The 21524-nt window shown below is 52.4% G+C and overlaps 1 protein-coding gene across 6 annotated transcripts in view; it reads left to right on the forward strand.

The window, feature by feature from the left end:
* The window catches only part of RXRA (retinoid X receptor alpha), a 119178-nt gene that overhangs the window by 82272 nt on the left and 15382 nt on the right, over nucleotides 1–21524 (forward strand). For 5 of the 6 annotated variants that reach the window (XM_055720076.1, XM_027809355.2, XM_027809359.2 and 2 more), the window contains exons 3-7: nucleotides 686–836; nucleotides 1711–1890; nucleotides 10171–10227; nucleotides 14294–14463; nucleotides 20013–20142. In XM_055720076.1, the coding sequence (XP_055576051.1) occupies nucleotides 686–836; nucleotides 1711–1890; nucleotides 10171–10227; nucleotides 14294–14463; nucleotides 20013–20142 (688 nt within the window). The remainder of the gene's footprint in view (nucleotides 1–685; nucleotides 837–1710; nucleotides 1891–10170; nucleotides 10228–14293; nucleotides 14464–20012; nucleotides 20143–21524) is intronic. The other variant, XM_055720077.1, reaches the window with a different exon arrangement.

A 21524-nucleotide genomic window follows, 5' to 3' on the forward strand; every position in this document is an offset into this window, starting at 1 on the left:
ATAACAGCCCTGCCCTGCTGCACAGAGCAGTGTGGGAATCAGCCTGGGAATCCTTTGCTCAATACCAGCGCGACGGGGCCATACCAGCACCCAGCTTCCACCCAGTTCTCTGCTTTCTCCACCAACTGCTGGGGACTGAGCGCACCGGGGAGGGAAGGAGAGGCGTGTGGAGAGGCTGCCGCAAGGCTGGAGGCTGCAGGGAAGCATCCCACCCAAGCCAGCTTGAGAAAGCCAGGCCCCATTGTGTCTGGGATCTGTTTCTTTGCTGTGAAGCTTTCCTTTGGAGACAGAATGCTGAAAGGGTATCTATAAATTGCAGAGCTAAGGCACGAGTGTCCTGGCCTTCATCATCCATGTAAGCACTCGCTCCCAGCCAGCAGCTCTCCCACAAACCATCACTGCAAATAATCCTGCTGCCAGCTCAAAGCTGCACCGGCTTTTACGCCAGGGCAGCGGATGAGCGCTTGTGCCTTTGGTCTCTGGACTCATGTGCCCAAATCCTCCTCTTGGTTCAGCTTTGTGGGTGGGTGTTCTAAGCAGTACTTGTCCCCATTGGAAGCCTGTCCTCTGCCTGGCCCTCCTGCCCCATGTCTGAGTGCACAGGCAAGCCCTGCTGCAGAGCTGGCTCGGCCCCGCACCAGTGTGCCCCCGTTCCCCGCTGAGCACTGTGCTTCTGTCTTGGCAGCTCAACTCGCCCATGAACTCGGTCAGCAGCACAGAAGACATTAAGCCACCCCTGGGGCTCAACGGAGTCCTCAAAGTGCCAGCACATCCCTCAGGAACGATGGCCTCCTTCACCAAGCACATATGTGCCATCTGCGGGGACAGATCTTCAGGTAAGGCTGGTGGCGAGGGTTTGCCTGGCTCCCTGCAGCACAGCGGGCGCAGGTGGGGACTCTCCATCAGGAGAGGAGCCCCCGTGCCCTCAGAGGAGGGGATGAAAAGTCCCTGAAGGACCAGTGTCCCCAGCCCGTCTGGTTTGGGGCAGGCTCTGAGCTGAGCTGGGAGACCCCAGGTCTGTGCTCAGCAGTGGTGTTATATCCTGAGCCCTGAGCTGCACAGCCCATCTGAAAACAAGGCGTTAGTGAGCATCCCTCTCCCTACTCATCCTTTGATCCACAGTGGTATTGTCACTTAGTGCCAGATAAAAAGATGTGCTTCACATGGTGTCTCTCCACTGGGAGATAAAGAAGTGCTAATTCCCTTTATTCTCATGCTGTTTTAAAAGCTTTCTGCTCCAGAAGTGCTCTGGTTGACTAGTTTGTGAGGACCCTGGGGACATCTCCTGCGCCTGTCAGGCTCCGGAGCTGCAAGAGGAGGGTGGGTGCGTGGTGCAGAGCAGGCTGGGTTGTGTGCCTGGTGTGAGGAGTCCGATGGGTCGCAGCGGGGACAGGGGAGCCCCCCTGTTTCACTGCTGCACTGCCTTGCCCCTGATGTATGGCTAAAGAATGGCAAGGGCTTTTCCTGGATATAAACCAGGTTGTAGCCCATGGAGGGCATTCTCATTTTATGGAAGTCAAGTCAAGGCAAAGCCACTGTGCTTTAGCTCCTGCTCACAGCTCCAAGAATCCTCTGCTTCCCCCAGACACAGCCGGGAGAGACCCTGGGAAGACCTGCTGGTCTTTGTGGTGAGGGAGAGCAAAGCAGGGAAGTGGGGGCACCTGGGACACTCAGTGGGTCCTTTTAACCTGGGTTGCATCCCCCCCACAGGTAAACATTACGGGGTTTACAGCTGCGAGGGCTGCAAAGGCTTCTTCAAGCGCACGGTGCGGAAAGACCTCACCTACACCTGCCGCGACAACAAGGACTGCTTGATCGACAAGCGCCAGCGCAACCGCTGCCAGTACTGCCGCTATCAGAAGTGTCTTGCGATGGGGATGAAGCGAGAAGGTAAGGCAGAGGGAGCCTGGCCCGCCTGAGCACCCACGGGTGCTGCCGGTACTTTTCGTTCATGAGGAGGCTCCAGCAGGGTCATGGTTGGCACCGTGGCAGCACCATGTGCACCAGAGCCAGCGTGAGCCTTGCCAAGGGCTGCCTGTGCCGAGGTGCCAAAAATGCACGTGTCTCTTTGATATTTTGCTTTTGCGCCACAGCCAGAGCCTCTAATGGGCTCAAAACCAGCACTGAGTCCCAGAGTGGTACCCAGATGATGGACGGTTGCACATTAGTAAATGAGCCAGCGCCCAGAGGCACTGAGCACAGCACTGGGGAGCGGGGGGGTGGTGGGATGGGTGGGCAATGAAAGCAGGTGGTGCTCTCAAGGTCGTTTGCTGCCCTGGAATTTGTACTCCCTGTTTTGCACCGGCAGCCGCGTGTTGGGAGCAGCGATAACAAATACTGCGAGCTCTTCCCTTTCCCTGCAGAGCCCCATCAAACAGAGGTGCGAAAGCTGTCGGGGCTGAGTGCATTTCAGGTGACAAATGCTGCCACCTGGCCTGGCCCTTCTTTCTCTGCGCAGCACAGGATGTCGCATCCTGGAGAAGTGGAGCTGATTAGGGGACGCTGGCAAGATAAAGATGACGTTTAATTTACTGGTTACTAATCAGTGTGCTGCCGGGGAGGTGAGAGACTCCTGTGTGCATCCCAGCTGCGTGCTGTTTGTAGTGTACGGCTTGCTCAGGAGGGGCAGGGAAATTCAGTGAATTATCATCCTTCTTGTCTAAGTCTGCTGCTCGGGCACCAGTGCTGAGCACTGGCTGTTCTAAGTAGTGTGCCCTAGCAGTAGCAATACTGGATTTTTCCTCACTGTGAAGAAGAAAGAAATTCAGTCTTCTGAAAGATATCTTTTCCCTTACTAGAATTTAAATTTAGGCTCTAAAACCTCCCTGGCAGTGCCTCTTGTAAATGCTTTTTTGAAATGCTAGCTGCATCTGTTTTAAACTGCTGGCAGAACAGGCTTTTACCAGACGTGACGTGAAAATGACCCTGTGGTGCTGCTCAGTTCTCTGCTGCCTTCTCCCCTTACATCTTCAGAGCCACGCTCACCTCCCTGCCTGACCGATAAACCTGTCCCTCTGCTGAGTGGCTCTGGTTGCGTGAGCAGCGCTCCAGCCCGGTCTCTTTGAAGAGCACTTAGTCTTGTCTGGAGCATTGATTAAGTAGGGCAGCACCGAGTGTTGAGCAGACCCTGCCACGCTCAATTTACGGGTTACCTAAGGACCCACGACACGCAGACGCTTCAAAAATGTCAAAGCTGTCTCTGCTCAAGGTGTGGGGGAATTGCAGCAGGATCCCCTTGGCCCTGCAGAGCTGAACCCTCTGGTGCTCAAAAATGAAGCTGAACCCTTTGGTGATCAAAAATGAAGCTGTCCGTCCCACCAGACCTCTAGGCTTAAATGGAGAGACTGAGACATTCAGAAAATGCCTCTAAAGAAGACTGGTGCGGTGCAGGCACGGTGTGTGAGGGGCTGGCATTGCCCTGGCTGCTTTGCAGATGGGCAGAGCCGTGGAGCATACTGGATCCAGCGGGAGATGTGCGGCAGGAGGGAGGAGGAGGAGGGAAGTCTGATCTCCTGCTGGGGGAGACCCTGGTGACTAAAAAGAAGCCAAGAAGTCTCCTGTGTGTTCAGCAGCAGCGCTTGCTTCTCAGGGGAGCAATGCAGGTGTCGGTGATGCGGAGCATCCCATTACACTGGCATTGCCCCGTGCTGGTGGCTGGAGACCCGTTTTCCTCCCAGACCCCTAAAACATCTCAGCCAGCCTCTGTAGGGAAGGGAACACCAGCAGCAATGCTTTAACGCCATAGCCTGCCCTGACACCCTGCCATCGGGTACCTGCATCGTGCCTACCGTTAATGGTGATTGCACGGGCAGCACCGCTAAAATTATAGGTCCATTAATTAATTTCTAAATGGTGGTGGAATTCCCCAGGGAGCGCGTACGGTATGAGGACTCTATTAATTCATCTTGATTAACATTATCACAATGAATACCAAATGAATTCATAACAGATCAGCCAATTATTTAAAAGTGTGACAGATGGGATCTTTGTAACTCTAGAAGTGCACTCAGGCGATGCTGGCTGATCTTCTGATGCTGGCGCTGCATGAGGACAGCTTTGGAGAAGGGCAGAAAGCCAGCACGTTGGCCATCAGTAGATGTTTGCGGTATAGTCCCCATGTAGGGAAAGCTGGAGTGACTCCCCCAGTCCCCAAGTGCTCTCTTGTTATAAACCTAAAAATTCACAGTGTCTCATGGCAGGTTTGGGGATGTCCTCATGTTGCCCTAGACCTGAAAGTGGGAAGTTGGATCTTGCTGAGCTTTGGTTTTGAGCAGTTCTTGAGTTTCATGTGTGATAGATTTGTCAGAAAAAGGTCTCCTTCCCATTGCATCCATCCCAGCTCGCTGCTGCTGCCCATCCAGTTTGCCAGCCAGGAGCGAAATGCCATACCAGTCCCACTGCCTCCCCATCACCTCTGTCTTGGGGAACAGTTTTGGGCTAAATCCTGCACTGCTAATTACTATTGCCTAACTACTCACAACATAGCTGGCTTTTTCTCCTCTAGTGTAAATGCCTAGTGTGGCATCTTTCAAGTAACAGAGCTGGGGTAATGGGCCTCAGTTCCCTAAAAAATATCTTGCTCTGGAGACCTAATTTATAGCTACATAAAGGCATGGCAGATTCCTGCTAAAGAAGTCTCTCTCCTGTAGCCCAAAGGTATTTGTATGTCATGGAAATACAGTAAACCTCTCTAAACGAAATACTAACTCTGGTGAGAGAGTAACTGTTAAAGGCATCCTGCATGGTGCTGAGCAGTGCTGCGACCTGCAGAGCGAAGCTGAGAAGAAGAGGGGTGAGGGCCACATTCATCCCCCAAACCCTGTGCTAGAAGGGTAAAAGGAAAGGCTCTTTTACCTAGCTAAGGAATTGGCTTAAAGGAGTAAAATCAACAGGACCTCGTGGGCAGCTGGTGGAGCTCTGGAGGCGTTTGATCCTGACACCTGGGGCATCTCCAGGTGAACGTGCCAAGAGCAGAGCCGGAGGGATGGACCTTGACCGTGTGCTCCAGGAAGGAGCCTGGCCAGGGCAGGCGAGGCAGGGTACCGGGGCGGCGAGAGGCAGAGGGTGGCCGTGGGGTGCTGCTGGAAGGGCCGTGAGACTTGGCTTAAAGGGGTGAAAGCCTGTGGAAACGGAGGATTCCTTCTGGGGCGTGCATCTCTTCTTGCTGCTCCCTGCTACAAGCATTTAAGATAGATCCTGACACTGTTCCTGGTGAGTGAGCCTCACGGACTCTGAGGTACTGCAGCTATAATAAATAAGCAACTGGGAACATTTTTCCCCTGTGAATTACTGCCAGCTGTGCGAGGCTTTGGTTTTTGTACTCTGTCTCCCACTAAATACCGGATAGTCAACAAAATTAAGATTACCATCAGGGACCTTGACGAATGCAGGGATTATTATTGTGGGGGTGGCTGTTTGCATCCAGAAGCAAAACTTTTCTCTGCTTGATCTGTTACTCATTAGGGTCTAAGGTGTCCGTATATCAGCAGCCTTACATTTTAAAGGGAAAAAGTGGAAATTGCCTGTGAGTTAGGGAGGCGGAGGTCTTGTGAAGAGGTGGGAATAAACACTGAGGGTCTTGGGATGAAGCCGTCGTGCATGCAGTGCTGTTGGCTGGGGTTAATTTCAGAGGTGAAGGGGGTCATCGGAGAGTACAGACTCTGTGGCCTGGCGTTGCAGCGCGCCGCTCTCTCGTGTGACGAGGTCCCGGCCCCACCATTGCTGGCGACGCCGCCGGATCGCACAGCGAGCAGGAAATACCAGTGCAGAGCCCTTTCTCATGCTCCTGCCGGCCGCCCTTGGACGGCTCACAAGGAGCAGACGTTGGGAACCGGCACAGCCCGGCCCCGCTCCATCTCCCGTCTCTCCTTCCCCCAGCGCTGCCTCCGGATGCGAGCGGCTCCTCACGTGAGCCAGACTGTCTCCGCAGGACCTGCTGGGCTGCCCAGTTTGGTAACTGGGCTTCCACTTGCTGAGTTGGAGGGTGCAGCCCGAGCATGCTGTGGGGCACTGACGGCAGCGTTTGGTGCCAACTAGGTAAAATGGATGTTGAGCATCTCGGCCGGGAAGCCTGTAGTCCATCTGGAGGCCAGAAGGCTGTCCTCCCCCAGCGGCTGCAGCTTGGGCTGTATAAATGACTCCCAAGATCATTCCTAAATCCAGGTGCAGATGCCGTAATGGCTGTGGCCAGGGCACGGCATGGCTGCAGCTTGCTTCTGTCAGCTGCCCTGACACGGTCCAGGGCCATGCTTTGAGGATTCAGGACATCTTCTGTCCAGTTGCGTGCCTGATCTCTTAACATCAAGGCTTGGTTAAACTTCACAGCCTGAAATAGTTCTTCCTCTTCCCCTGTGTTTGTGGGTTGGTTTTCCCGCTCTCGCTTGCACCGCTGAGGGATCTGACTTGCAGCATCGCAGGGAGCGACTCAAGTCTGCAGCTTGGGAGACCTCCACGTGTCCCTGGGGAGCTGCTCAGAGACATCACTTGGTCGAGAGGGACTGAAGTTTCCCCTTGTTTTAACCCAGAGTGACTCAGAGCTCAGCTCCTGCACTAGCACAGCAGTCACCGAGCTGTGCCTGATCTCCCTGCCGTGTGCATCCCACCTGCACCCCCAGAGCTGGAGCCATCTCGGCTCTCAGAGCATCTCTTGGGACCAACAGGAGTCTGGGGAGAATGACCACGAATTCAGGTCTCCAACCCACTGTCTGAGTGAACATGAAACCAGGAAAGTAGCCATACCCTAGTAAAGTAAAGTAAAGGCAGAGTTCAAGAGCACAGTTATTTTTAGTAATAATTTTGGAATGGAAAATGTCTTTTGGCTTAATGAGCTTGTTTCTTATATCCTTTTAAAGTGCTGCTCTTTAAACCAGCTGGTTAAATGATGGTGGGTTTGTTTGTTGTTTTTAAGGATGCTGTTAGGTTGAGAAAAAGGGTTTGGTTTCTGATTTTCTCACTGCTTGAGCAATGTTGCTGTTTGCTTACACTTTGCAGCATCTGGCTTTTGAGAGTGAAGTGAGCTAGCGATTTTTGCTGTTGTTTTCCAGAGCCATTCCTCATACGGACTGATGGCGTACAAAGGTTTCAGTCCACATTTTAATACTCCGAAGTCAGATTTTTTTAGCATCACAGCAGTATTTTGCCCGTCTTATAAAAATGCAGTGTTCACTTGAAAATGTTGGAGAAACTACCACTGTTTATTCCTTGTATCTCAGCTTTTGAGGTTGTTTATAGTAGTAGAAAGCTGCATCTTTGGGAAAAAAAAAAAGGAGATACACAAAAGCAAAGCAGAGGAAACATTCTGAATTAGTTTCCTCAGCTATCGTGGCATTTTTGATATAAACAGGTACCTCAGGCATAAGCGCTTCAAGATGCTGAAGATAGCTTCATAAAAAGGCAGCAAAGCCTAATAAATTCCACCGCTGGTGAAACGGAAATCCCCAGTAACCCTCCACCCAGCACTTCATAAATAAGGCAGCCACCCACTTGTAGGCTCCGAGGAGACTGAGCAGGTTTGGGTCTTGGAGGCCACCAGAGCCTCCGGGTGCTCTGGGAAGACGGTGTGCCCTGGCGATGCAGGGGCATGTCCCCAGAACGCATCCAGGTTGGGGCGGTCTGGAAAGCATCATCACCCGTTTGCTTTGTGGATCCCTGTGTGTCCTGGGGAATGGCAAGGAGCAAAAGGGATGATCAGAGCATGCTAAGAATGGGAGAGCCAAGGCTAAAAAGTGAATCTTCTGTTAGCCCATGCCTTTCACACTGCCGGAGAACCAGGCTGGGCATCGGTGGCTGCGCCCATACCCAGGAACTCCAGGCGCTGGATCTGTCCTCCAGAGAAAACCCCATTCAGTCCATTTTTGGTGGGAGCAAATTATCCTTCCCCCCTCCTCCCCCATGAAAAGAAACAAACCTCAGCCAGTCATCCACGCTATTGTTCCTGGAAGGATGGATTTTGTTTCAGAAACAAGCGCTCATCTGTATGAACGCTGGGTAAGTGGTAATTAGGAGCCGCCGTAGCCTCCATGTCTCTCCCAGCAAACAAACAAGCCTGCGATGCTCTAACCCATGGTGGCTCTCACAAACGCCTCTGCCTCCGTGGAAAATCCTGTCCCCTTTGTGCCTCTTCCACCCCTCGTTAACATTCCTCCGGCACAAAAGCACGGTGCCCACTGAGCGTGGCAGTGCCTGTGCCGCGGCGTGGGGGACCCAGCCATCAGTGCCCACGTTGCATCTATGACCAGGCTTTAAAAACAGAGCGTGCACTTGAAATATTTTTTTTTTCTTTCCTTTTTTTAAATCTAGTTAGTCTGCCGATCGCAGCAGCAGGTTTCTCTCCAGAGCCCAAGGCTTAAAAAGGAAAGAATGTTACCGGAGGACTGGGATTCTGGGCTGTTCACATGGCTCAAAGAGCACCAAAGGGACTTGGTGACGTGCATCACGAGGCTTGCGGTGAAGCGGCAGGAGTTGGGGATGCTGCAGTGGCGTCTCAGCAGCGTCCTCCAAGTCCTCCCCAGCACCTCAGTGAGCACCTTGTTCTCCAGCACTGGAAAGCTTATGACTCCATGGTGGCCTCCTGCACCGGTTGGTTTGGGCGCCGGAGCTAGGTCGGTTGCTCACTTCGCAGTGGACTCATACCGGCTTATTTCACCACGAGCAAAGGCAAGGTGTGCAGTGTTGGTGCACACACCGGCAGAGGATGGATCTGACATTTTTGCACATCAGCCCATTGGACCCAGGCAGCAGAGGTTCATCTGCAATCCATGGGATGAGACATTTTGGTTCTTAAAGAGAGGTCACTGAGAAGTGATCTTGACACATGGGGCTCCGTATCTTCCTGTACAATGGCCTCGGGAAGTGCAGATGGGCTGGAGAAGCTCAAGATGAAAAATGACAGCAACGGCCTCAGGCAAGTACAGGCCAAATCAAGCAGGATAACACGAGAGCCTCTTCGTCAGGTGCCATGGAAAACACAGGCTTCTGTCCTTGGCTCGGCTGAGACATAGCTGGAGGAGGTGGGGCTGCCTCTCGGAGCTCTTTGACTGCAACATCTTTTTTTCTCCTCAAGTTGATTGCAAGGTTTAAATGCTTCCCTTATGTTAAGGAAATCAGACTAGAAAACTTGTCAACCGTACGAGTCTCCTTGAAGAAAAATAAAAGCATTGGCACAGCCATCAAGCTATCAACACGAGGAGAGAGCGGGGAAGCTCATCCCTGGAAACACGGCGTGGCAGACAGGGCTGGTGTAATGACAGCTTGGGACTGCTTTGCCTCGCAGGAGACTGATTTCTGGGTTGCAGCAAGCAATGTGCCTGGCTCACCTCCTGCATTTAAGATGAATAGACCCACACCATTGATCAAATGCAGTGCCACGCTCATGACCAGAAAAAGTAGCATCACTGGGAACAGCACAGTCCTAAGAGTGAATCTCGTCCAACAGCCTGCGCGGTGAGGTGGAAGGACAAGGACATGGGCTCCTCTCGATGGCTTCCCCGCATCCATCCGAGAGAAGCCTGGTTGCTTGTCCAGACAAGCCCGTTTGCTGAGGCAGTGATTGAGTGCGATGGGAGACGCTGGTCTTGCAGAGTCCTCGCCAGCCCTTCCCTCCGCCTGGTGAGCGGCAGCTCAGCCCACAGCAGCGGGGAGGCGTTCTCCAGCCCTTTACTTCATTATCACCATCTTATTGTAGTGAGAGCAAGACAGCCCAGCTGAGGTTTGGAAAGGTCCTTGCAGGTCATGCCGTCAAGTGCCTTGTTATCACAGCGCCCCGTAGTTTATTCCTCTTCCCAAGGTCCTCTTGAGCAGAAGCTTAGCCACCCCACTGCACAGAAGGGCACGGTGCAGAGGGGGCATCGATGGTGGGCAGGAGACGCGAGCCAGCAGCAGAAACAGGTCCCCTGGACTGCCACTCTGTGTCCTGTCCTTGCTAGTCCTGCGAAGCATTGCATGTGAGGCAGGAGGGAGAAGCATTCTGTGGCCTCCCTAGAGCTGGGAATATTTATTTTTTCTTAAATATACATTGTGCCACAAGGGAGAATTTGGTTGGAGGAGCCAGTTGCAGAACCCCTCTGTTTTTTCATATTTACAGCTTACATGAAAGGAAGAGAAAAATCCAGTAGAAGCAACAAAACCCAAATGAAATAATGATCTTTGTCTCTAAATTTTACTGTGTTACAGGGATGGAGCACCATCCATCCCGGCGCACAGGACTTCTGGGAAGCCGAGAAGAACAAGGTATTCCCGTTTCAATCTTACCAGACAAGCTGCCATGCAGCTACCACGTTTGTATTTCTCTTTTTTTTTAGGAGATAAATAAAAAACAAAGCCACAAAGAAACCCAGCTTCCAGACCCAATCCATTTGAAAAATGTATTTTTGTTCTCTCCGCTATGGTTTATTGGACTAGTCCCCAGTGGGAGTGGGGAGTGGAGATAAGGTTGTAGGTCTTTATGGTGAGGGGGTCTCCTCACTGCTGAAGATTTTCCTTCACATGAACATCCCATATTGCATGATTTTTTTATTTACTTGTAAAGCTGATCTGCTCGAATGCTTGCTCCTTCTTTCCTTTCCCCAACCCCACCTGCTGTTTCTTCCTACATCTCAAGAAACATAGTCCCCATGCTTTTCTGAAACAGCGATGTGTCCCTCAGCGTCTCTACTAAGGAGCACCGGCGGGTCAGCTCCTCAGCAGGTCTGGGGAAATACCGAGGGCAGTAAATTGCCAACATCTACCACTGGGCTTATGCCAGTGGAGATCAGAGACCTGGAGGACTCTGCTATGAAGCCGTATGACTGGCAGCTCTTAGACGCTTTTGCTTGCTCCTTGCACCTTGGATGCCCTCTCAGTTCTGCCGAGCTTTTGAAGCACGGGTGGCAAGGGTGGCCGCATCTGCAGGGAAGCCCAGTTCTTGGAACCCACTGAATACAAGAAATGCTGACTGCAAATCCCTGTGCCTTTCAGGACAACGTGTTGGGCTTGCCTCCCCTGGAGCTGTGTGATGCTTCAGGGTGAACCTGAAACTGGGGAAGTGGAGACTTGAAACAGTGGAGATTTGAAACGAATTCAACCTCAGGATCCTGGACTGGGATCACTTTGGGAGTGCCACGCCTGGAAGAACGAGGTGACAGTAAGATGACCATCGGAGGGGAGTTCATGTGTGCACTGGCAGCTGTGCCCCAAGGGCAGGCACAGAGCTGTTGCAGGAGCGAACCTGTTGCTCACCCGAAGAGTGAAGCTGTTCCCACTTCATTCCTTGAACTGCCCGTAGGGAGGGAAAATAGCATCTACAACTGAGCCAGCATCTAGAGGAGTCGCTGCCTCGCAGGCATCCCTGAAAGCTACATCCAACAGCCAGGGCTGGGCTGGTGTCCTGCGTCTTTTCCAAGTGAGGAACAGGTCAGGCTCATAAACACCTGGTAACACGGGTCCTGTGAGCAAGCAGCGACTGACCTTCATGCGGTACAGCCACCTCATCCCGCAGATGCACACCTCGGCGAAGACCTGCGCACGAAGCAGCTTCTTAGGGGGAAGGGAGGATAACAATGTCCCTGAGCACAGCGTTAGGAAATGGTCGCTGCTTTCCTTTCCAGGGACAGGGGATGGATGGAGGTCCATCTGCAGGATCCAAGCTGCAGGGGGGTTCATAGGGTGACGCCAGCCTTGTCCTGGCTTTGAAGAGGGTTGTCTGGTCTTGGAAAACAGGGGTAGCAAAGCAGGTAGTGCTCTGCCTGGCAAGGGCTTGGTTTATCTTTGGACCTGGACATACTCTGTGAGAATACGCCATCTGCTCTGCCTGGTGTGTCATTGCTGCCGGCAGCCAGCTGGGCAGGGGCGAGTGTCAAGGGTTTTTGTGGGGCTGAGCAGGCTGGGATGAGTCAGCTGTCCGCTGACCGGCTCTGCAGCGAGCAGCAGCACCAACTTGCTGGTGTAGCAGCTCAAAGCACAGATGAATAGAAATAACTACTTACGTGTATAATCTCTTTCCATCTGTCTCTTCCATCTATCGTTTATATCCCCTAGATTCAGCCTAATCACTAGCCAATGCTGTCGTGATGACCTGTAAGATTCGCTCTCCTATAACCCTTCAAGTGTATCTGATTTTTTACCCCCAAGAATGTGGCTGTTGGTTTTGATGAGGTTGAGATTTGCAGATATAAGGCTTTAAGTAGCCACTATCTCCCCAGACCTCTGCAGGGCTTTCCCACAAATCCCAGTGTCCAGCGAAGTCACTGGTGGCTGAGCAAGAGGATGTTTTTTGGACTAACACTCCTTCCCGGTGGAGCAGTGGAGGTGGTCGATCTCGGAGCAAGGAACCACGCTTTGCACCTTTATCCTTGAGATCTGCTGCGAGTGTGCATCAGGTCTTTGGCATTTAAGTCATTTTATAAAATCCCATTTGTTGAGGGTTGCCTTTCTCTTAGGCTTTTCTGTTATTTAGTAGGTGTTTTATCTCTTCTAATGTGCCCAAAGGAGTTTTTGGTGCATCTGTGCTGTTGAAGAAGGGTTGGCATTAAGCAAAAATTTCTAGGCTTTTGATGATTGAGAAAGCAGGAGTAGGGGTGGGGGGAGAAATCTGAGGAGGATTTCATGTTGGCCTGAAAAAGTGAAGAATCCCTGCCAGACAGGAGCCAGATGGACAAAAGCCACGACACAAATCTGAGCTTTCGACAGTGGCAGCCCACCTGGCTCCGGCAGACGAGCAGCAAACGTTGCATGGGCCTCGGGAGCCTCCGCAGCCCATAAACTTAAGAGCAGTTTGCAAAAAATAACCTCTTGCTTTGTGCGTAACAGCTTTCACATGGAAGGAGCCTGAGCGCTGCTGACGTGCAGCAAACAGCAGCGCTGCCCCGGGGGCCACGGCGGGAGGAGGGCGAGCAGTGGAAACTGGCCCCAGGCTTTCGCGTGCTGGGGTGGAGCTGGGTTAATGGGATCAATGTCCATATAGGTCTCTTTGAGCATGTGTCTTAATTTCCTGGGTTTTAAGAAGTAAGGTTTATATTCTAGGTTTTATTCTTGCTCTTGGCGGAGAGCTGGTCCCGTTGATTGCCTAAAGAGCCTTATTGTGTTACGGACAGCTCTGATTTCCCTAGAACAATACCTGTGCCCCTGCTGCTTTTTCTTAACGTCGCATAACCAGCTTCAAATTCGGTGGAGAGGTAAAGCGTTAGGATAATTGTCAATAAATAGCAGGCCTTTTACATTACTGAATGCTTCATTCAGTTCTCAACAAAGAGCTGGATAAGTTCAGGGACTTGTCTGTCATGACCAGCGATGGGAACTCCTGTTGCTTGGGCTGTTCTCAACTCGTTTGAGCTAAAATGCGCTGTGGGAAACAACGGTGTGTGGAAAAGCGTGTGATTTCGGGTATGTGACGTGATGATTGAGAAGGAGATGGTTACCGATGTAACTGTCTGCATAAAGCTACTTTCCAGGTTTAGGGAAAGTGTGTGTGCCGGTTTCAAAGGGAGACCATTAATAATAATGCTATTAGCATCTAATAAGTGTTTTTCATCTATGTACTGCTCAGACATTAACTCATCAGCATGTGACATGCTTCTGGCAAGATTACTCCTACCACACAGGATTTGGGACAGGTCTCTCCTGTCTGTTTAGAAACTGCTGAGAGACAAAGACAGGATGGTGGTTTGCATAGAGTGCCTGCCAGCAGATCCCTGCTCCCAGCGCCTGTCCCACAGTAGCACTGACCTGCCACGGAGCCTCGCGGTGGCCATTGGCGTCACTGCTGAACCAGGGAGTTAGATGCATGACGTGACCTCCACAGAAGTTCAGCACTAACAGGCTCAGAACGTAGCTGAACTCTGGACTTAGGCTTTAAACTGGCTGATTTCTCTTTTCTTTAGGATTCTCTTATGCCATCACTTCACCCGTCTGTTTTCCTCTCCCGCGGTGACTTGCCGTGTGGCTTCCTTGGCTTTTCATCATTTGCCTTCAACCTTTTTGTTTCTGAGACCTCTCCCTCTGCAGAGAGGAGAGTTTCCCAGCAGAGGAGCGGGAGCCTCCCTCGCCGTGCTCCCAGGGGAGCACACACACAGCAGCTCCCCCAAACCTCACCCCCCCTCGGACTGTCCAAGCCTGAGACCCACTGACCACACTGGTGGAAAGGTCAGGTGGGAGAACAAGACATCAGATGTCTGTGTGATCCTATAGGTCTGAGGATGCTTTAGGTTGTTGTGGCTAAGGAGCACCTGTAGCTCCATGGAGCTTCAGGGTCCCAGCTCAGCCGGTGACACCGTGGCTGGGAGCCCTAGTCTGACACTGTCCCTTCTCTGTCCACGTCCAGCTGTCCAGGAGGAGAGGCAGCGAGGGAAGGACCGCAATGAGAACGAGGTGGAATCAACAAGTAGCGCCAACGAGGACATGCCTGTGGAGAAGATCTTGGAAGCTGAACTTGCGGTGGAGCCAAAGACAGAGACATACATTGAAGCAAATATGGGCTTGACGCCGAGCTCGGTAAGGCAGCACTCCCCTTGGCCCCGACCCCATCCCAGGCACTCGGGACAGAAGGGGTGGTGGTGGGGCACCAGGATTGCCCTGGCACAAATACACCGGTGAGCCTAGGTCAGAGAGGGGTTATCTTAGCGGGAAAGAAACAGAGCTCAGATACGCAGCTTAGGTCTGCTGTAGGCACCGTGGGGGAGCTTAGATGAAAACCTGAGGAAAGCAAACCCCGTGCCCCTGCACAGCCACCAGCATTGGTACTTGCTGCCTCACAGCCATAGGGAAGGAACAGACACTGTAAGGCACAGATTAGAAGGGCTTACAGAGAAGACTTACTTTAGTTAACAGCCCTTAGTTCTAAAATGCAGGAAGACGCTCCATGCTCTGAAGAGCTCAGAGTCCAGTCAAGCCAATAAAGAGACCTGCGTGGCTGAAGTGCGAAGAGATAAGAGCTGTAAAATCAGGGTGTGACTTTTCAGATGAAAAATTATACAGCTGCTTGGCTCTAAGAAGAGAAAACCTGGGGAAGCTTGCTGAGAAGTTTGCCTTCGAGTTCCTTTCCCCTTTGGAAGCTTGCATTATAACAGGGCCCGCTTGAAGCATCAGGGCTTTAACAGGACTTTGTGTAAACAAGAGATAGCTGACAGGGAAGTAGAAGAGCCAGGAGCTGTAATGAGCAAAGCAGCTGCCTCCAGATGTGGGAGCCAGCCTATCCTCTGAAATTCTGTTTCTAGCATAGACCCAATGCAAAGCCCTCATAAAGGGCCCTGTGGCAGAGAAGGTACTTGCTGCCCAGTCCAGGCAGCATAGGATGCCGTTTCCTTTCCTCAATAGCCAGCACCCGTTCCCGCGAAAGTACTGGGAATAGAGGAATGCCTCTAAAAGGTAGGGCTGCAGTTGAGGCAACTAATAGAGCGGTAGGGTCAGGAGTGGGGCTAATTACCCCTACGCCTGGCTATACCAGGAGACCTCTGGGGTACTGAGGGACTGGGAAGCCTCAAAGCAAAGAGATGGAGAGAGAGAGGAGAAAAATAAATTGCCGTGCACCACTGTGCGTGTGCTTTTGGGGCTGGGGTCAGCCTCACACGTTTAATTTCCCACTTGCCCTTCGGCGATGCCTTCTGGCAGGCACGCACATCCCATGGCACGCTGTGTCAGCAGGAGGGGGCACCGCCGCTGCAAGGTGTCATCAGGACTGGGGAGGGAATAAATTACCCCAGTACCCTGGTAGCTATTGCCAGCCTTGCTGCTGGGGAGGCTGCTGGAGCGGGGAGCATCTCCTGGCTGCCTAGCAGTCCTTCAGGGGGGCACGGAGGTACAGCTGGGGCTGCACCAGTGCAGGCTGGCTAACCCGGAGAGCAGGATTGTACACTGAAATATCCCTCTGCGTTTCCTATTGCTCTGTGCTAGGTGTCTGTGAGGCTGAGATGATGAAATGCAGCTATTTCTAGCAAGTGGAAGGACTCTGCAGTATATATTTGCTGCTACAATAATACTTTATGTCTTTCTTTATATGAGGTTTGGAGGGTTGAGCCAAAAATACCTAATCTGGCAGGGCTTGACAGGAGATCTCAGAGTCAGGCCACTCCTTGTTGGCGTCTTAAGTCTTGACTGCCTCTATGGGATGTTCTTTTTGGCCTTTACCTGTAAGGATGCTATGACCGACTTGCTAGGTGAGGCTTTCCAGTGCCTAAGGCTTCCTGCTACAGACAGAGCCAAATCCTCGTTGAAACTCTCCAGAAGCAGGTACAGGGCCAGGGTGCTCACCTGCATTTGAGAGCCCCGTTTCACCTGCAGACAGCGCTGCCCTCCAGCCATAGGGTCCCAGCTCCGTGAAGCTGCAAGGGGCTTTTTTTTGGAGGAGGCAGCTCGTGGTTAGCAAGGGGCTGGTAGAGGCTCTGACGGCTATCAGGATTAAAAATACTTCAGGGGAGTTGTATCCAGCATTGTGCTGACTTGAAAACAAACCCCAGAGAGCAAGCTGAAATAAATGGCTTCGTCTGGCACTGCATCTCCTCAGTCTCTTGTAGCAAATTGAAAGCTGGTTCCTGCATAATTCAACACGCATTACTGTGAACAAGGATGTGTGTTGCATCTAAATAGAAGCAGGAGGCTTGTTGAAATGCCCTATTATTGTCAAGCGGCTTCTGTCGATGGGGTGACATTTGTAGCGGGTTTAGCAGATGTATGAGATCAGCAGCTCGCAGTGACGAGGCCACTGGATGAGGCGAGGGAAGACGGAAGACTGAGGAGCTGCCCTCCGCCCGGCCCTCCCCAGAGAGCTCCTGTGATGGAGAGGCAGACAAATTCAGTCCCTAATAGACACACGGTGAAACACAAGCTGTTTCCTATTAGCCTGGTATGTTGGGTCCTTCCATTTGTGCCCCTGCACACCTTAGCTCATCTGCATTGAGCTGCCAGTGACCTGGAGGGCTCCAGCTCTTGCAAGGACATTTCCACTGAGTTAACACCCTCCTCTCCCAGATGCTCTCCAGTCAGTGACTGTCACCTTGTGCCGTGGTCCCCTGGCTGCTCTGAGAGCAGAGGTCCTAACTGTAGTTGAGGGAGGTCCCTCTGCTTTGCCAGGTTGGCACTGGCACTGGGTTTTCCACCTGGGACAGGATGGGACCCAACTGTGAGGCTTCAGCACAGTCATCAGAGCTGGTAAAAGGGGAGGGCAGGGGGGCGGCAGCCCATGAGTTGTTCCAGCAGCCCTGGTATCTAAACACATTGCTGACAAAGTGTGCGCTCTGAGGCTGGGTATGGGACCCGGGAGGGGATCTCTGTCCCCTGGTCAATCTATCTGATGGACACCAGAGAGGATGGGGTACATTCACGGTTTGAAGCCTGTGATGGGGAGAGTACAGCGGGCTACGATCCTTGTGGGTGGCGCAGACAGGATGGGGAAGGATGCTGAGCCAGGCAGAAAGCAGCTAAGACAGGCGGATCTGCCCTTGCAGATCTGCTCTCCTTCTGCCTTGGGTGGTAGGAGAGTGCCAAGACTCAGCGTTTTGATGACCATCACTAAAACACTTGCTTAAAGTAATTGCGCTGGTGAGCCCCTGATAACAGCTCTTCAGCTGCTGCAAATAACTGCTAATTGAGACAGTTGTCTGGCTGCTGGCCGTGGCAAAGGCGATAAACCCTTTGGGAGGTTCCCACAAACTGTAAATGAGCACGGCTGCAGGATTCCTCTGCACTGTGTTGTGTGTCCCAGGAACCCCCAGACCCCCTGTGATCCCCCTTCCTTGGGAGCTGGAGACTGCTGTGCCCAGGCCGTACAGCCGGGCACGAGGATGGGTTTGCCGCTGCCCCACATCCCGGGCAGCCACAAAGCTGGGCACCTGTAGCGTAAGCACCACCTCGGATGGGCTCCCAGCCACTGAAAGGCAAAGCCTGTAACTGAGAGGTGTTATCCCCATTACCTCTTAATTGGCCTTTGAATGTCTGGTTTCAAGTCACCATCTTCTGGAAGATGTCTCCAAGCTCTGGTTTTCCAGAAAGATCAGGTGCCCACATGTCCTTTCATTCTGTCACACTCCGGCACCGTGCCCTTGCTATTTACTGCAGGAGGGGATTTGCTTTCCATGCACAGGGAGGGTTTCTAGCATCACTTTGCAGATCCCCTCCTGGAGACAGGCAGGGCCCTTTCATCCTGCAGGGATGATACTTTTAGCTGCCTCTCAAGCTAAGGTGATTTAAGTTCTGCCAGGAAGCGCTGTGGTGGTTCCAGGAACTGCCATCTGAGGTGTAATTAAAGGCTGGGCCCCTCGCTGAGGCTTTGTAGGAAGCGCCGAAGGCTGGGTACAGCTTGTGCTGCCTGCAGAGCACCAGCGGTACAGCCTGGGCTGGGGGACCCAGAGCCTGGCTTGCTGCATCAGGGTGAGTCCTAGGGACAGTGACAGCCTGCCCTGATAAAAGCTTTGGCAACATCTGGCTTTCCTAGAATACCCTTTTCGTGGGGCTGTGCAGGCACTTGTTGCTTCATAGGGCCAGTTCTGCTGGAGTGTGGAGTTTCCCGTAAGTCATGTCCCTCTCTGGGGCGTGCAGGGATCCATCCCCATCCCACCCCCGTGGGAGCTGGGAGCCCTGGGTTCTCCACCTGGCTGCTCCAGCTTGTTGAGCAAACTTGAACTTGGTGATGTGCCTGTAGCCTGGGCCATGGGTGACCCTTCCTGCAGATGCCTCGGAATGCTGACGTTCCCTGTGTTTTCAGTGAGACACTTCACCCTGCGAAGCTCCTCCTCACGCCCAGTTCAGGTTGTCCAGAGAGAAACCCCATCTTCTCTCCTTCTCCCAGGGAAAAAGCCCAGTCCCTGCCCACATCTCTTTCCCCAGGGCAGAGCCCCATCTCCCTTGGAGTGACTTCTCTGCCCTTGTACCCCTCTGGGAGCAGCTGGAGATGGGCAGATCAAGGAGGGAAAATGCCCGTAGCGATGCTCCCCACTCCTCAGCTGCGCTGCTGAACACGAGCCCATTCCCATCCATCTCTGCAAGCAACAGGTGAAAATACTTCGAAGGCGGGTGCCCCTCAGCTTGCCAGATGCTGGTTATTTTAAGCCTGGAGAACAGGAGACATTGGCCACTGAGCAGAGTTTGTGTTTGCTGCCAGGGGACAGCGGAGGGGACTGGGCAGGGGTCCAGGGCATGGCTCTGGGGAGCAGGAGTGAGACTTAGCAGTGTGGTCCTCATTTGCCCAGCCTGGGAGAGGGGTTTGCCATAGCACAGCCAGCTGGTGATGAGGAATGGCCTTGTCCTGCTGAAACTGAAACTCGCAGGAGAGAGGGGTTACGCTGGCATTTGTGTCTGAATTTACACCCCTTCCCCCTGCCATACAGGAGTAAAGTAAACACTCCTCCTCTGATTTGGAAACTGCTCTTTTAAGGACATGAAAGAAAAACAATTGTACAATCAAAGCTGCTAGATATCAGCAGGGATTACGGTGGGATATGTAGAGGGGCTCATACATCCCTGTCCAGAGAGCTGAACTCTATATACACACTCGTACTAGCAAGGTCTGTCTTCGCCAGGGTTAGACGGGCTCTTCCAGTTCCTAATCACAAGCCCACTTGAGCTGTTAGCAGTTCCTTTAAACAGGGATTTGGTGTGTTTAGGCTGACTGTCCTCCTTGAGAACAGATGGTTTTTGTTACTGGATAATATTTCAAAGGAAAGGGTTTTTCTTTTTTCTGTAATGCCCCCTTTGGTGCTGGTTTATCGAGCTGGGAGATGCTGGCACGGGGAGCGTGCGTGCTGCACAGGCGCAGGAGCCCGCCCTTCCCTGGGCTGGAGCTCATTTGGTTCATCAGTCAGTGTGATGGATATTGGGTCTCAGCACTCCTGGTTCCTGTTTTGGAACTGGCTAAAAACTATTTAAAACCGTGTGGTGGAGAAGCCAAGTCACCTCCTTTCCCTGTGACTGATAACGTCCGCGTCTGGGGTGCTCCTGACTCTGGGGTCCTTCCCTGCAGCAGGGAGGCAGCAAGCCCCTTCAGCTGCTCCTCCCAGCTTCTCCTCCTTGCTCTGCCCTCTCCAAGCCTTTCCATCTCCTTCTCTTGGCAGCCCAATGACCCAGTGACGAACATATGCCAGGCAGCAGACAAACAGCTCTTCACCCTGGTGGAGTGGGCCAAGAGGATCCCCCACTTCTCCGAGCTGCCCCTGGATGACCAGGTCATCTTGCTCAGAGCAGGTGAGTGGGAACTGTCCCCGCGCGGGCTCCGGCACAGGGTCGGAGAAGTCCTACATCTTGCCAGTGACAGGTATTACACTTAGATTTAGGTCCCGGCAACTTGAAAGCTGTTAACCGATTCTGAGTAATAGTCTCTGATAATTCAATTTCTAAATAGGATTTAAAAAGCCCCAAGGGACGTGTTGCTGAATGTGGTCCAAAATGTTCCACCAGCTGCCGATCGGCTGAAAAATGGCCTGGCTTCATCTGTGATGAGTGAGGTGCTCAGAGATGTGCGCTGGGTGGTTGAAGCCAAGGGAGCTACACGCTGCCTTCCTCCCAAGCTGAGACTTGAAAGACCGAGTGGGCTCGGGACTCCCATGAAATTTCATCAAACTAAAATGTTTGATCCTAATTAAAACCAGAAAGGGGAGAAAAATACATCACCCTCCCTCTCCCACCCACCAAGATGAAAATAAAATTCTCTGGACTTATTTTAAATTTCCTTGTGCGGCAGGGGGTCTGCAGGAACGGAGGCTTTGGGAAGTGGAAAGCGGTTAGCTGTAAAGAGGGTCTTCTCCCAACAAGTACATGCAAGCCCCTGCTGCTGGCAGGTTGTGTGCAAAGACTGGGGATGGCAAGAAATAAGGAGCAGAGTTCAACAAGGCGCATTTTAGGCGTGAAGCTCTTTGTGTAGCTCCAGTCATCAGATAAGTGATTAAAAAGACTTCGGCTTGATGCAACAGAGGGTTTTGCTCCTGTAAACGAAGAGGAAGGCAAGTGGTCAGTGGGATGGATGAAGCCACTTCCAGCAGAGGACAAACTCCATGTGAAGGGTGACACTGGGGGAGGAAATGAGATGTTGATGGCTGGCGGTGACACCCAGCTCTCGGCTTGGCGATGAGAGACAGCGACCTTGGCTAGTCCAGAGAATTTAAAAGGGGATGACGGAGGAGCCTGGTGCAGAGCAGAGGGAGCGGGCAAGGTACCTGGAGTGAACCAGTCTGGCAGCCAAACCCAAGTAAGCCGGGGACTCTGAAGTCCCTGGTAGTTTTAAAAGTTCCTCTTGTTTCCCCAAAATGCACTTTTGTTGGAAATTCAAAAGGGGAAAAGCCAGCGGAGTGTGTGCTCTTCTCTCTGCACTCTTCTGGCCTCGGGTTCACGGTCTCTGTAGATGAGACACCGCTGATCTACCTTGATGGCAGCATTCCTGGCTTCTTACTGTAGAAAGTGTGTACCCCAAAATAAATGCCCATGAAACTGGGCAGGAAAATGCTTTAAGAACCAAGTGCAAGGTATTCACTTCAACATAAAACGTAGAAACTGCCAGAACTCTGCCGGTCCAAGGTCTGTCCTGGTTGCTTCAGGAGAAGGTATAAGGACACCAGAGCAGGAGGATGATG

This window comes from Falco cherrug, chromosome 9 (assembly GCF_023634085.1).
Source record: "Falco cherrug isolate bFalChe1 chromosome 9, bFalChe1.pri, whole genome shotgun sequence".
In the NCBI taxonomy this organism is placed as follows: Eukaryota; Metazoa; Chordata; class Aves; order Falconiformes; family Falconidae; genus Falco; species Falco cherrug.